At 35.9% G+C, this 17,482-nt stretch overlaps 1 protein-coding gene across 1 annotated transcript in view; it reads left to right on the plus strand.

Moving 5' to 3' along the window:
- The first annotated feature begins 369 nt into the window (after nt 1-369).
- The window catches only part of LOC132109385 (GDNF family receptor alpha-4-like), a 51,705-nt gene continuing 34,592 nt past the window's right edge, over nt 370-17,482 (plus strand). The window contains exon 1 of the mRNA XM_059515405.1: nt 370-603. Coding sequence (XP_059371388.1) covers nt 561-603 — 43 coding nt within the window. The 5' untranslated portion in view covers nt 370-560. The remainder of the gene's footprint in view (nt 604-17,482) is intronic.

Here is a 17,482-nt window from a genome sequence, read left to right on the forward strand (position 1 = left end):
ATTTTAGCACAGGCTTCTGAGATCCACAGTTCAAAGCCAGAATCAAAGTGCAGGATTTGTAGCAGACAGTCTGATAGCTTCTCTGACCCTATGGCTGTGTTTTCAAATCATACTGAACTGCCTATCTAGACAGCATTTTGAGGGTCACAGTATGGACACTATGTAGGCAGCTTACTAGGTTTTGAGACACAGCTGAGTACAAACCAGTCTCTCTCTCTCTCTCTCTCTCTCTCTCTCTCTCTCTCTCTCTCTCTTTCAGTCTGTGCTCAGAGTTTGATCTTCACTCAATGAAATCCGACTCTTCATTCACTCGTGTTCTTGTCCTCGGAGGGAACAAATGTCAATACGAGATAATGGAGCAGCTTTGAGCTCTCCCTGACGTCCTGATTGACAGTTTGACACTGCTCTGTGTGTTCAGCGGACGTTCATCTCATTTTTGACCAGTTTATAACACGCTGAATTGATATGTGCAGGACGGCATTTCTCTGTCGGTAACCTCAGAATATAACAGAGACAGTTTCGAGTCATTTCGAGCCAGTTCTCTTGAGAAGCGCGCAGAAATGGATCTTATGGGACTCTACCTGCTTCATCTCAGCTTGGCCGGTAGGTGATGTGCGGCACGCGCGTTTGTTTCATCTTCTCTGTTTACTGACATCAAAGTTCCGCAAAACACAAAGCTGATACAATGCTAGTTTCTGTCATTATTGGCTGTGCGTTAAGAACCGGCTTTCTATAGACTTTTGTCTAGATTAATAAGAACAGATCGAACTAATGAAATGTGAGCACGATAACCTGCTTTCTTCTCATTTGGATTTATAAATCCATATATTTTGCGTTATTAGTCAGCTAATGAGGTGTTTGCTCGGGTGTGAAAGGTTACTGCTTTTATTGACATTTGTTGTAACAGTCATTGATAAAAGAGCTATATACATTTTAACCCACTAAACTTTTAATTTCTTCCTTAAATATAAAGGGGTGCCAAACTTACAACCTCATTGCACTTTTTGAATGCAATTACTTGTGTGAAGTGGGAACATATACTATACGGTATGCATGTTAACTCTGTTCCTTTAGAAAGGATATGATGTGTATTCAATAACCTGAAATTTGTAGCCTTAGTTGATTGAAAAGCCTGTGCATTTTAGCAGATTGAATTTTTGGAGGATGTCTCTGTGTTGCTGCTAATATAATTGTACTATAATATAATTGTGTGTATGTTGTGTATGGATCAGAGGATGCATGCATGCATGCATCATAACAAGTGCATTTGCATGTTTTGAAAATTGATTCACAGATGAAAGCTTTGAAAATGAATTCACAAACTAAACCGAGAAACAAAGACACATAACCATAGCTTTGCAACATACTTAACATTTTTAATTTTGAAGCATATTATTATGCATTCATATGGCAGTGTGAAAACTTCAGTAATCTTAAAAATCAGGGCTTTTTCTGACTGGACCCAAAGCTGTAAGCCTGATTGCTGATCATTTGCTGATTTAAGAGTAATGTGTATGTGTTTTATTTCATTTCATTTTACTTTCACCATTTGTCTGTTTAGGCAATCAATCATTCAATATTCATCTGCAAACAGAACAAAGTAAATCTCTAGAACAAGTAAAAAAGATTGATCTCTAAGAAACATTAAGAAAATATGTGTTAAAATCATCCTCACCTTACTTATTTCAACAATATAGCTCCCCTACCTAAAGTGACTCACCTGCTTTTTATGCCTTAGCTTTGAATGCAGTTTTCCTATTTATTTTTTCAATTTATAGATAATTCTTCAGTACGAAATTTGAAACCTTGAACCGAACCAGCCAGCTCTGAATCACATCATAACTTTGAATCAAAACAAAAAACACAAAGGTATAATGGTGTTTAGTAACGTGATTGAATTGCTCATCACTATGAAGTTTGACCATGCAACTATTATGCTCTGTTCTTCCAACCTTTCTCCAAACTCCATAGTTATTTTCCAAAGTTATGTGAGCCTAAGTCCATATCTGATTCCCTTCATTATGACCATCAATCAAGCCCTTTTTCGAGCCCCACATATTCATTCTGTGAACCTGTGAATATAGGGCTCAGCTCCAGTTCTGCAGGTAATTCCACTGTCACTCAAGGTGAGTGAAAAGCAGGCCATTTGTCAGCGATTAGCCAAGGTAAAGATCGATTCTTGCTCTGAGAGCTTGTAAATTAGGAACTCAATGTCCATTAGCAAAAGCCATGACTGACATATGCTAATTCTGACCTTGTTGTTACAAGAATAATACCATTATCAGTATTGACATTGACTTACACCTCAATTGGTCATTTATGGTTCGGGTTTTCAGAGCATTATACTTCATAGCTTCATAGGCTTCAGCTGAAATATGCAGTTCAAAGCCGTAATCAAACTGTAGAATTGTAGCCAACAGCTAAAGATCAGCCTCTCTCCAGCAGCCGTTATGCTCGACAGTCTGTCTCTCTCTCACTGATGACACGCATAATCTGCACTCAGAGAAATATGATTCTTAATAAAGTGAATTGCATAAACTTTTATGAAAGACATAATTAATGAAAAAGTGTAATTTAGACATACATAAATCATACTTAGTTAAGATTTTTCACATTATGATTATAGAAACTGAGTATTGGTCATGATCAAATTTTAATTTTTTTCTGTAGCTAAAGTATTTATAGAAGCTTCTATATCCTATAGAGAAATATCCAATCGATATGCTATAGCATGCATTAGTGCCTTGCCATTTTTATTTAAGCTGTCTTGGCTCTGAAAGTATTTCTTCCCCAGATTTTCCTAAAGGAAACATATTTTATAAGTCTTTGTTAACGCATTATAAGCCATGAAATAAAACAACCAGTCCATGACTGTGACCAGTGTCATGTAATTTTGGTTGTAGTTGTAGGAGTTAAAAAAAAAAGAAAAAAATAGTTTGACAAGAAAATAGTTGTTTGGCCTTTAAAGAAGATTTGTTAATAAAGATTTGCTGCTGGCTCTGATTGTTTGTTTCAGAGCAAATAGCTGTGGTTGAAGGTAAAACTTTACATTTTATTTATTAATTTAATCAGAACGCTGCCTTTGTACTCTTGACTGAATTGATTAGCAACTTTTATAATGTCTACTGTTATTGATTACATATTATTATTATTAAGTAAATATGAACAGATATTTTATATAATAGTGGTATTTAATTAATAATAGTATTTGATATTACAAAAAGTGTGTTTGTTGTGTGTGTTTTAGAGATAGCTACGCGCTCCACGATCCGAAGCTTCGATCCGAATCAAATGATTCGCGCTCCGCGATCCGAAGTTCTGATCTGAATCAAATGATTCGCGCTCCGCGATCCGAAGTTCAGATCCGAATCAAATGATTCGCGCTCCGCGATCCGAAGTTCAGATCCGAATCAAATGATTCGCGCTCCTCGATCCGAAGTTCAGATCCGAATCAAATGATTCACGGATCCGAAGTTCCGATCCGAATCAAATGATTCGCGCTCCGCGATCCGAAGTTCCAATCCGAATCAAATGATTCTCGCTCCGCGATCCGAAGTTCCGATCCGAATCAAATGATTCTCACTCCGCGATCCGAAGTTCCGATCCGAATCAAATTATTCGCGCTCCGCGATCCGAAGTTCCGATCCGAATCAAATGATTCTCGCTCCGCGATCCGAAGTTCCGATCCGAATCAAATGATTCTCGCTCCGCGATCCGAAGTTCCGATCCGAATCAAATGATTCGCGCTCCGCGATCCGAAGTTCCAATCCGAATCAAATGATTCGCGCTCCGCGATCCGAAGTTCCAATCCGAATCAAATGATTCGCGCTCCGCGATCCGAAGTTCCGATCCGAATCAAATTATTCGCGCTCCGCGATCCGAAGTTCAGATCCGAATCAAATGATTCATGGATCCGAAGTTCCGATCCGAATCAGATGATTCGCGCTCCGCGATCCAAAGTTCCGATCCGAATCAAATGTTTCGCGCTCCGCGATCCGAAGTTCCGATCCGAATCAAATGTATTCAGGCTAACATTTGTTCCCTGGGAATCGAAGCCACAACCTTTTGCACTGCTAACGCAATGCTCTACAACTGAACCACAGAGTACATTTAATCTCATTTATGTCTGTGTTTATGTGGTGACAAGTGTGCTTACTGCTTACAACCCAAAATAACATTTTAAAAAGTATTTGTTTATTTATTTATTTATTTTATTATTATTTGAACAGTGTAGGGAGACATGGGAGTGAATATTTCCTGCAACATCCACTCCCATTAAGTTCCCCTGTTTATCTTTTGGCAAATTTGCTAGCTGTGACTCTCTGATTGGTTCATTTCTTTTCTATAGAGCAACATGGGTAATGTAGTTTTCCACCATAAAAGCAACACAAGTCATATGCATTTTCTTATCAGAAGTGTTGTAGTACTGCACTTCACTTAAGTTGAAAACATGGCTTACAAAACAGTATACCATCACTTAACAACCTTGCATGCCATAGTTGTTCTGATATTAGTTATTTGCCATCACTAAACTATCAAACTATATGCCTTAAAGTGTCATTACTGATTAGAATTCAGAGCGGCTGAACTTGAGAAATCTGAATTGAATCTCTGGCTGGTTGCAGCATTAATGTGGGAAGTCTAAAGGGAAACGGTGATACAGCTGTTGTATGATAGCAAAATTGCATTGATAGTGATGGTAGAGCATGGTATGAATCGCTTTTATCATTTTATTATTGATTTTATCTACATGACAAATGTGTAGACCGTTTATTGTGACAGAATAATGCTGCAAACGGCATAGAACTTGCACAGTATAGGCTTCTCTAGAGTTGTTATTTATTTATTTATTTATTTATTTTTATTTGGTTACAATATTGCATATGAAGTTATCTGTCATTGGTGGTGAAGAAGTTGTTCCATATTGAAACTTCAGGAAATTACACTGAATATTAATGGTAGATTTTCTCTGCTGAATCCATGCATGGCACTGAAGTGTGATATCTCTGAAAATGAGTAATTAGTTAAAAGTAGACTTTGAGCAAACCCTTAACCCTTATCAAACTGGCATGTGTGCTGCAAATATGAACGATACCTCAAATCTTGTTTATTTTCCAAGTAATGCAAGTTATACCCGATGGAAGTTAAAATGGACCAAAAAGATTAAAATATAAATTAAAAAAATCCAACATACCAAACAAACTCTAGCATTGTGGCTGCAACTTTGACTTACTGACACTGCCTGCAGAATCTGTAAAAATCTATTGATGGCTTAGTGATTTTTCCATATCCATATAATATAGATCTATGATAAAAAGCCAGTATCACCAGAATCAATACTGATGTCCCTTGTCATATTTTTCATGGAGCGGATAACAATTTTTACTGTTTGCACAGGATAATTAGCCATTGCAGACATATCACTCACTGCTCAAAGAAAATATTATGCAGCTCTACTAATAATTGAGCATTTACAATGAACTTTGAACATTTAGCATCAATACGGCATCATGTATCTCATCGCACAATAATCAATGGAGCGCATTGGTTGTCAGACGCTCTTCTTTCTCTGTGATGGCCTGATAGCCAATTGATTGCACAGTTATCAGACTTTGATCCAAGTGAGTCATTTGCTTTCATAATTCCTCTTCTCTTTCAGGCCGAACACATTTTTTGTGTTTAAGCAGCAGGGGCGGCTTTCAGATTTAAGAGTGCTAGCATATCATTCGCTCTGGCAGACAGGGGTGTTAAAAGTCAGAATGGGTTGAAACGTGGGCTACCTATGCTGCCACCTCGATTCTGCTCTCATATTCAAACGGCTCTTATGTTTAATTATAGATGCTCTAGACCCCGCAGTTAAGCGGCCTCTCTGCCATTCATCTAACGTCAGTCAGTTTGATGGTTTTGACCTTTCATGCTGACATTGTTCAATTCTTCACATTATCATCTGCCTACAATATTAAACCTTAATAGCTCCAAACAGTACATAATATAAGGAGTCAGATGGCGGCACAGTTGAGAACTGTAAGGTTCCCTGGTTAGGATTAATCTTAGTGGCAGGTCATTTAAAATGGTCGATGAGCAGTGGAATGGAAATTGGCCTGCAGCCTGAAACACTGTGTGTAGAGGGATATTTGCTTGGAAGAAAAGGTTAGATCACTTTCCCCACCAGTCCTGTTAAGAAATTCAGGAGATGGCTCCAGGGTTAGATGACTACGGTGTCCTCTGAGGGACAAACAGAGGCTCATTATTTGAGTGATTGTTGACAGGTACTCTGGCATAGAGAGATTGACAGATAGAGCGCTCTCCTGGCGGACATATATGACGGCCATGTTTGCATGCACTGTGATAACTCGGCCCATTTAAACAATTTTCAGAAGACAAAATTGACGTGTAAACGACTTTGACACGAAAGAACAGTTAGCACAACCACAATTGTCTCTCTATTAGTAGTTGATATCTTTGGCATCTGTATTTGATGTTTTCAGAGCCTCACCAAGACCCTCTCGTGGCAATTCGTAACTATTTCACTGACTCTGATGATGCATTTCCACCGTCATTAACATCATAAATCTAGCAAAGCTTTTTAATATTTCCATTTTTACAGTTAATGCACATTTGTGGGTGTTTTTGATTCGACAGCTGGGGGAGTGATGACAAACATTTCTGTCTTCTGACCATCATAATTAACATCTCACCTTCAAGTGCAAACAAAATGAGCCAATGAATGATACGCTGCAGTGTAACTTGAGCTCTTGGACTCACAAAGTGCTCTTCACTCCCTTGTTCAAAATTCATAATTAGATCAGAAATATTGTAAGAAACATCTAGTTCACAATATCATACTGTTGGTTGAGACCTTTTGTGCTGCAACTATTTATTGAAGCATTCATCTGACTGCTGTGTTTCGACACACGCCCGGGAGCTAGTAATAAACAGCAAGTCATAAACAAAAATCTTTCAGCAACACCTCACAAATAAACCTGTGGATTGTGCATAATAAAGGGAACATTGATCACAGCGGGAGATTTGATGTGTGTCAGTGTCTTTCAATTTAAAGGAGGTGATTTTGTACACAAGCAGTGTTTTGATGGTCATGGCAGGGCATGGTGCTTTAAATGAAATTAATCAGTGACTGTTTTGGCTTGTTGACTATTAGTACAGCATACTATCAACATGCAAACATTCTTTATAGTCTGCATGAAATGTAAATTCATCCCATTTTTGAAATGCATTTCATTGATCTTATTGTAAATGATTTACCAATAAATCCACAGATTATTTAGACAAATCCTTTGCAATGCATCACCTTTAACATATCAGTCTCATTCATGACTATATGATATAGTCATACGGCAGTCAAAGTTTTTGACAGAGCATCAGTAATGGTGCAGGATCTTGTCCTTTCCATGTAAATGCAAATGTGAATGGAATGAAATGGCTGGAACAGTAATAGACAAACAGTTCAGTTAGAACAGGCCAGCAGTCTGAATATTGCTCTGCATGTAAACCTACCCGGCTTCTCTGTAACACAACTTCAAATAGAGTACTTCAGCTGTTTGACAGTGTAAGTGCCAGTTTAAGACGGACAAACAACCGTAGCCGGAGTCTGTGCTGAAGTCTGATAGTACGGTGAACACCAGGGGGCTTATGTATTTTCTCAAGAGCCTCAGCGGGATTTATGGGATTCTGCGTCATTCCAACTGCTTCTGCGTAGTATGTGTTTTTTTGTTTTTTTTTGACACAGTGGTGGGATCTTTGGTCTTGGTTGTGGTTGTTTTGATCTGTCTTTTCTTAATGTTTGCAATGAATCCTCCTTGGGCGTCCCTTCAGGCAACGTGGAAAACGGGACGGAATCGTGGAATCCAGTCATAATCGAATTTACTGTATAATGAGGAATGTAACGGAATTTGGCAAATTTTAAATTAATCAATCAAAAGTAAGCCAGTACGCATAAATTAAATGCTGATTTGGAGTGTCTGTGAATATTAAAGTGCATAAAGACTATTTAGAAATGGATACTGCGTGTTCTGAACTGAACATGACCAGAACTGCTCTGAGAGCAAATTAATTATCAATTGAGCATTTCACGAGTCTGAGAGTCAATCCACAAACATTTCTTTTTAGAAAAACTATCATTATTATATCATATATACACACATACAAAACTCTTCACGGCAAACATTCAAAGTAAAAGTTTGGTTAAATTTGAAAAAATTGTGACAGAAATATATTAATAATGTACGGTAATATAAGGTACATCTTACTACTACTATAAAATTATTCAAACTTTAGTTTTAAGGAATAATCACACAAATTTTATTTCTTGTTTAATAACTGTAAACCTCTGTTGTGCAACACTTTATTTGCCCCCCAAAATTAAAGGGTTTGTTTGTAATTAAATACTGTAATTGCAAAAATAAATAAATACATAAATTGATAAATGTATAAAATTAAAGTTATCAATTATTTAAAATTAATTAAACCATTAAAATCCAGAAAACATAAAATGGAAAACACAGAATTAAAAACAAATAAATACATTAATAATAATAATGTTGAAAACATAAATTAAAAAAATGTTTAGAATTAGAATTTTGTCAAATTGCTGTAAGTTTCATGATTTCAATAAATAAGACATGCCTTTATATCAATAAAATTACATTTAACAATCAAAACAGACTCCAGAAAAAAAATTATTTGCACAAAAAAAGGTAAAAAAAAAAAAAAAAGAATTTGGGGGAAAAATCTGATTTCATATGGCCCCCCTCAAGGTTGGCATCTTCTGCGGACAGGGCATCTTTTGTCAGCCATTGACCAGAGAGTGGAGCTTTAGCTGGATCCTGGGGGAAATAATCTCTTGAAATAGATGCCAGGTCATTTTCTCAACAAGAGCCAGTCGATTTTTCAGCAAGGGGGCCTCAGATTGTGAAGGTCTTTCTTAGCTGTTTTTTTTGATTTGGTGTGTGTGTTTGTCTGTCACTGTGGGTTAGATCCGTTGTCTGATTCTTGCCTTTTAGTTTTTCTCATGAAGAGCTGTTGTCTTCTGGGCTTCCCTAGAGATGGACTCCTGCATCGACTCCAGCACAATCTTCAGAGTTTTGCAGAGCAGGCTTTTGACATAAAAGGCAGTTTTTTATAGCATTTCAACAGGCCCTTTATTAATAATATAGTATAGAGTAAAAACATTTATAAAGTGTTGTTTGAGAGCAAAACACGAGCCACAGGAAAGTGAATCCATTTGCTTGCATGACACACCGCAGCACAATTCAGTGTTTAGTTTGCACTGTGATGTTAGATAAATTTGAATTTTTCTTCATATTTTTACCTTGGTGAATTAATGCCAGGAATATTCTGCATGCATTGATACCTAATGTAGATTTTTTTTTTTAATCATCAGATAAATTTAGTTTCAGACAGTTTTCCAAGATAAAATGTGAGCTCTTTTCTTTAGTTGGTGATTTGCGTGCATTTGATTTCAATCACATCACGTACATCAGCGAGGAACAGATTTATAATATGGATGCCTGTTTCTGCCACAAAATAAAAAAATGTACTAGTGACTTTTTTATTTCATCATGAGCTTTATCTTGCAATTTTGAGATGTTAACTCACAATTGCAAGTTTATAACTCTAAGAGATAAAAGAAAAAAGACACTTGGGAGTTGCGAGAAGAAAAATGGGTTCTGTTATATCTCACAATTTTGACTCTTTTGACTTGTAAAACTCAGAATTGTGAATATTTTTTATTCTGTATTGAAAACCATAATTCAGTAATTAATTTATGATTTAGTCTTTCATTTTTATAATTAATCATAAAATTAATCATTTACAATTATAACTAGCTTAAATCATGTATTGCTTATTTACACTGAGAATCCTAATTTTACTAGCGTTTGCTTCTAGACCGTTATTATTATTGTTGTTGTTTATTGATTTCAAGATTTGTTTCAAGATTTATATAAATAATATGTATTTATTTCAATATTTAATAAATAAATATATATTTTTTGAATTCCCTAAAATAAATGCAATTTATTAAAATATTACAATAAGTAACAACAACAATTATATATCTAATTATACCATAATGAACTAAACCAAATTACAGTCATATTATATTAACAAGATCACAGTATCCTCTAAAACAAGGCATTTCTTACCTGTGGATATTAGCTGTATTTAAATTTGATCACTTTCAACTCATTGCCACTTGCATGAAAGACAAAATGTAAAAGGATTCGATTTATTTACCCATGCAGGATGTGCATGCCAAAGAAGGCTGGGCTCTGTTTGACAGAACAAACTCTGTCAAACAGAGTGAGAGAGAGAGAGAGAGTAAGTGAGCTGGATAGTGGGGTAAGGAACTATGAGGATGTCACTGGTAGAACAGTGATGGATGCGGTTGTCTGATCTCATTGTAGTCGCATCACAGTGTTTATGACAGCCAGAATGAATGAGCTCCTCGCGCTGAACAGCTCTTAAACTCACATGCTATGCATGCATTATTTTCCGTTTAATCACGTACTTTCATAAACATAAATTCAGGTTCAATACCTATGGCATTTAATTAATAACAGGTCACTCAGATGTTTACACGTATTTATAAATTACAAAACGCGTGCTTATCGGCACGTGCAGGTCCAGTGCGGCGTGCCGTTCATATGGCACTGTTTCTAGTGTCATATGAAGATTTTGGATTTGGATTGTTCCTTTTTAAATAGGAAATGTAATGAAGTAATCAATCTGGAGTGGTGTGGCACAGTGGTTAATGATCTGATAACTGGAAGGCTGTACTGCAGGTTTGAACCTGACAAGGGGTGAATTTATCACCAATGTGCAGTTGAGCAAGACATTTCTCCTCAGTTAGACCTACTAATACAAATGGCTTGAATAATACACATACTGTACTTTTCATTAAAGTAAAAGAACATGGTATAGCAGACGGTCTGAAGGCATACTGTTTTTTTTTTCCAAGTAGCACATGTAATTGATTTTCGCTCAGAAAAAAGCTAGTAAATTTCACAAATAAATAGAGAATCAACAAATAATACATTAAATTAAATATGGAATTCTGAAGCAGAAAGACTCGTCTAATATTTTTTCGTAAAACATACTCCAATAATCTTACCTAACAATACAATACCTTAAAAACCAATAATAACCAATACCTAAAAGAATACCTAAAAATTAATAACCAAACCTAAAGAACTTCAAAAGGATGTGATGAGACATTTACATAATATATATATATATATATATATATATATATATATATATATATATATATATATATATATATATATATATATATATATACTACTACTATTAAACAGATGAGGAAGATAAAACACACTACAAATACAGCAAGAATTACTGAAACAACAAGCCTGTGGACTGCACATCAGCGCCATTTTTTTATTTTATTACTTTTTTTACTTTGAAAGCGACTGTATATATTGCATTAAATCATTGCCTTTTGAAGTTTAATATTCACATTAAACCATATTATGATGCTTGTTTTCTGGCCCCAAATTTATGCCCTTCTGAAAATGATAATTAAGACATTTGTATGGAAAACCGTTTCACTGAATAATAAATGCAGGAAGGTAATTGCAGCTCTTTATCTTACAATTCTGACTTTTCTCATCAATTGCGAGTATATATCGCACATTTATGACTTATCTTAGAATTATGAGGTATAAACTTTCATTTGCAAGTTATAAAATCCAATTCTGATGAAAAAAGATGTTAAAGCCAAAGTTGCAATTACATTTAAAAAATTTTGTTCAGTGGCAGAAACAGGCTTCCATACTTTTTTATACTATTTAAGATATTTTAATAACCCTAAATTTGAAACAACAACAACAACAACAAAAAAACTCCTGAATTTAAGACTTTATTTTTGGATAAACCTCCCTGCCCTGACTAGCTCCAATGCCAGAAAATGCCAGTTCGAACCTTGCTCAGAGTGAGTGAGGAGAGTAGAACTGGAGGGGGGAAAGTGGTGCCATGACCCGGATGAGCATGAAGTTCAGGGATGTGAGTGTGTAAACACAATTTTTTTTGCTTGCACATATTCTTTCTTTTTTTAACATACCTTATCCTGTCAAGGATTTTTAGTTTACTGAAGCACAAATGACATTGTAGTGCTACAGCAGAATGTCTATTTTCTGAATAGCAGCTTAAATTTGACTGTTTCTCATATAAAGAAACTTCATAATATAGGAGTGGTATTGGAATACAGCATTAAAGTCTTGGACTAAAACTCCCTGCCCACGTCATTCAGTAGGAACATTCTTCAAAACATCACTGACACATGGGTTTGCAATGAGTTTTTTTTTTAGTGATATACTGCTTTAACTGTAAGCTTCCTTTCAAAGCCCCATTCAATTTGCATCAAAACATGTCTAATCAATATGCCCATGAATACAAAGGAAAAAATATCATTGGAGAGCTCTTATCTCAATTGCTCGGATGTTCACTAGACAAATCTGATACTTAGAAGTATCATGAGTTCAGAGAGCGCTGGGGACACATAATATAATACGCTAAATATATTTAACCCCATATAGCTCCCTTCAGTTTAACTCATAGGTCTTTGGACACAGGGTCATGATGCATTTCGAGAAAGAGACATTTGAGCCTAACCTTGGGTTCAGTGGAAATGCCACAGTACCTCATATTGCGATGATAAAGGTCTGGGGAAGTGCATGCGGGGTTATTGTCCAATGCGCCAGGAATGGAAACAAACCATCACCAGTGCAGCAGACAGAAACCTGCTGGAGGGCACGTGCCTCGCCAAAATAATTCTGGATTTACAACATCTGCTCGAGTCAGGAAAGGCTGCAGCCTCTGTCCGCAATGCCATCTAGCCATGCTCATGAACATGATGTACACAACAATATTCTTCAGTCATTATTATGGTATGCTACTTTAATTTTCTAAATCATGCTTCAATTGATTTCACTATTTTCTTTCAGTCTGCGAGAGCTTCACTTCAAGGTCATGGCACACACAACTGCTCTCATTTTGACGGGCTATAAAAACGATTAGATTATCTCAACATAACATTTGCACATACACTGATGGCAGATGCGTCATTTCTTGAGTGTGTGTGCCATTTTTCATGAGTGCTTGAGATAAAATTGAGGGTTTCATTCTTTTTGAGTTGTTTATGCATTGCACCGTAAGGATTTTATTGTGTCTCCTCCACTTCTGTCACAATGTAACTGTTGTACATAATAGTTTTGTGTCTGGCGTCACTAAAGACCCAACCTCTCGCCTTTACCATGGCTTGTTGGAGCTAATTTAGCTGGGGAAAGAGAAGATTCAAGATTCAAGACTCAAGATTTGTATTCATCACATACACAATTGTATAGAACATATATAACCAGCAGTGAAATGTGAGAAATGTGAGAATGTCAGTAAGCCCTTGACAGTTCGGTGTGAATAGTGTTTAAGACTGGTAGCTCAGAACCATAGGTTTAGCCTTCCCCTGGCCACGGGGACCTGGGGCAAAAATGCCACTTAATAGGACAAAAATGCCTCTGCACAAACAAATATAATCTATTACGTCTGTTGCTAACAAAGTGAATATGAATAGACAGTGTCGATTGCTGCATTAAATTAAAATCTGCTCACATTGCACCGTATTTCATCTTAGGCGTTTTTACCGTGTTGCACATTTTAACCAATCACACATAATTCTGTTGAGTTTAGGAATGCAATGGCAAAACAGAAGCGTTCAGATGAGTCCTCGCTGAATCTCAGTTTTGTTGAGCTGCGAATCATAAACAACAAAGTTATGACGTTATTTTACTGACAAATGTCAAGAGCACATTATTGAAGTGCGAAAGCATATTAATACACGAGCGTGAATCTCTCCGCTCGCGCGCAGATTTGCGCACAAAACTGGACACGTGTTCTCAGATATACACTGCTCTCACCCGGAGAGAGAGCGCACACTTAAAACGTATCTCTCCTTTCATTCAAACTGTGTCCTGCGCAATCACAAATCTCTCTGTGCTCATGAGCTATAGATATTATTTTTGCACCAGAAGTTAACATTGTCAAAGGTTATCATTATGCACTTTTTTAAAAGTAGTCTCAAAACAGATTTGTGCTGGGCATTTCCTTGATTTTTTTATCGTAAGATTTTTGTTTTAACATAAACTGATTATTGTAACTACTTTGTGTTACTATATCTCTTTTATGTTTGTATTTTGAAGACAAAAATATTCAAGCATTATATTAATGTGCTTCCGCGCTACAATAATGCGCTCTCGACATTTGTCAGTAAAATAACGCCACACAAAGCGCAGATGTATGTAAAAAGTAAGAGATTCATTTAACAGTTTATTCAGCTTCAGCGTTTATAACGGTAGGTTTTTTTTTTTTTTGAGAGTGCTTAAATTTGCGATAGATCAATGTTATAGTGATAATGTCACTCTCTATATATTTTATTCACCGTGGAAAGGAAACATTATATAATTTATAGATTTCTGACATTATTATTAAATTGTAATCTTTTTAAATACAAATTCAGTCCCATAAAAAATTTCGTATTTACCCTGTATGACACCCCTGTCTGGTTTTTGTCTGAAAAGACGTGTTTATGATGTTTATGTGTTTATGGCTGCTTTTAGCCTTACCCTGGAGTTGGTTCACCCTCCGCCTATGCTCAGAACCAAAGACCTCCCTGTGGAGAGTGTTCAACTCCATATTAGATCTATTTACACACTCTCACCCATAGTCCATTAGCTGTAACTTAAACAGTCGAATGAAACCTAGAACCTTTGAAGACACCTCTGTACAGCTGACTGCTTGAAATTAGAATTTACCCTGCTAAGCTTCTTAATAAATCTCCCAAGTGTAAAGAAAAATCACAAATGAGATCTTTCTAATAACTTAATTCTTTTTTCTGGACAGTAATGAGATTAAATGTTGGACTAATGGAGCACATGCACATTTGTCTCCTCTGGTCTTTCAGAAGAAATCTCCACATCACAAACTATGTTTAGATTTGGTGATTTTTCAGCATGAATTTATGTAAACATTTCTCATCATCTGCTTCCAAAACCAAATTATCTGGGCTATTCAAATTTATTTTTGTAGTTGTAAGTTTTGACTGTTGTTTCTCTGAAGTTAATCCTTGGATGAAACATAAATGAGAACTCGTTAAGTCTCCATTAGGAAAAAAAGTTTCCATAATTCATCAATATGTCATAACTTTCTTCGACTCTAAAAGTGAGGCCAAAACCAATAATATCTCTTTTGACTTTCCTATAAAAAAAAAAAAAATTATAAAATCCAACCCAAGCCCTAACAAAAAACATACATGTACATCCAAAACCTCAAAAAATGCACTATACATTCACTTGAGTTTCTACTAGTGTCAGTAAAACACAAACAAATTTTTCTTTTCACACAAATATTTTTGTGCATTTCTTTGAATGATACTGTGATTTGACCCCAAATAGTTTCATCATAGTGCATGATTTGCAAACTAATACATTTTGACACTTGCATCACATTATCAGCTCCATATGTACTGAATGGCTTTTCTGACATAATAAACTTGCTCTGTAGCGCACCTGGTGTATCATTGCACTTCCTATGTGAAGCACTCAAGTACAAGTCCTGTGAAACATAAGCCATGATAAAAGAGCTCAAAGACTTGTTCAAGCAAGATCAAATCTTATTGTTGTTTTGTCAAATGTATTTTTATGTCACGTTTGATATGTTATTTCCAAATATGAGAAAGCATTAACATTATTTAGTGCCATTCACTATTTGACTTTAGAACTGCCACGATTCGTACAATAACCAGCATAATAAAATATAGCCTGAATAACATTCATCAGTTTTGGTTAAAACTGAACTTGCTCTAGCATCACCCACTGGACATTTCACTTAGAAGTTATGCAAAATGTGCAACAAGCAGCATAATAGCATTTTGCAGAAATGCTAGCATCAGACACCAGTGTTGGGGTAAGGCATTACAAATAACATGAGTTACATAATCAGATTACTTTTATCAAGTAACTAGTAACTAGTTACTTTTCCAAATAAGTATTTAATTTAACTTTTGGTGTGAAATGGGTTTTACAGTTGCTGAAAATATAACTTAAAAAAAAAAAAAAAAGTAACATTAACAGTAAAGTGACACAATGCAATGCTTTCCATAAAAGCAATCAGTTACTTTTTTATTGAGTAATGCAATATTGTAATGCATTACTTTTAAAAGCAACTCCCCCATCTCTGCCAGGTGCGCTTTTTCAATAAGCCTGTGTTGCAAAAATCAAGTCTTGCCCTAAATGATCATTTTTTCACTCAAAAATATATCACAATGAGGATTGAATATTGCAAATGTCATTTCATGTGGTATGCCGTTAACATCTTTAGGCAGAAAAAAAACAGAAGTTATGCAACTTTATTTCAATTAATCATTAGCATGAGAAAAAAATATACACATAACCGTAATGCAGTACATGTCGTACCTAATAAGTCATATTAGTTCATCCTCTGACAGCCTTATCATGCAGCTCGGTGAGGGGTGATGAGACTCATTGGCAGTCGACTTGGCATCGTTGTTCTGGAAAATGCATAAGAAATGTGTGAAAACTTTATCTCTGGTGTACCACGTAGCTGCAGAGGAGTGATGCCAGAGCCATATGCTTCAAAGAGTTACAGAGGCATTTTGGAAAGGAACATACGCACCTGCTAATGCACATAACCTGCTGTGGCAGAGATACAGATGCTCTGTGGGCACCAAATGTGAAGTGGCAAAGAGTCTCAGAAGACGTTCAGCTGCGGTGAAGAGTCAACATATGGTGCGATGTTTCCTCACTCTGCCCGGGATCATTTTCACTTTACTTTAGATACTCTCTAAACTTCCGTGCAATGAAATCATCATTCCCTTCAAGAGTGAAATGCAGTTTCTGTGGGCGTCAGCCTCTACAGGATTCAACTGTCCTTTTACTGTCTCTAATGTGAAAGTTGGCAGGTGAATCATATTTCTGTGAGTCTGAAATAACAACAACATCTTTCAGCATCAATGTCTACTCACTGCATATGTTCCATTAACTCAGAGATGGATTACATCATCATGAGATGAGCAATAGATCTTAAACACTCTAGCAGGATGAAATGTAACTACGTATTAGTCTCTTTAATACAATACTTTATGGTAATACAGTAGTTTGATTCAGTGAGAGAACATGTTTCCTTGTTGCACCACATGACATTTTACAATCTGGAATGACCTTGCCTTTTCATAAAAATAAAAAAGTATCTTGCACACAATCCTTTATTATTGCATAATTTCCTGTTAAGATTTTTGTGAATATAGGTTATATAAGGTAAGACAAAAGTTTTAGATGAATGTGAAACAGTATGTGAAAAAAAAAAATTCATTATTGCATCAGGAGAGTTTTACAAAATTGCCTTCAATCTTTGGAATAACAGGGGAATTAAACAA

The sequence above is a fragment of the Carassius carassius genome, chromosome 29, assembly GCF_963082965.1.
Source record: "Carassius carassius chromosome 29, fCarCar2.1, whole genome shotgun sequence".
NCBI lineage: Eukaryota > Metazoa > Chordata > Actinopteri > Cypriniformes > Cyprinidae > Carassius > Carassius carassius.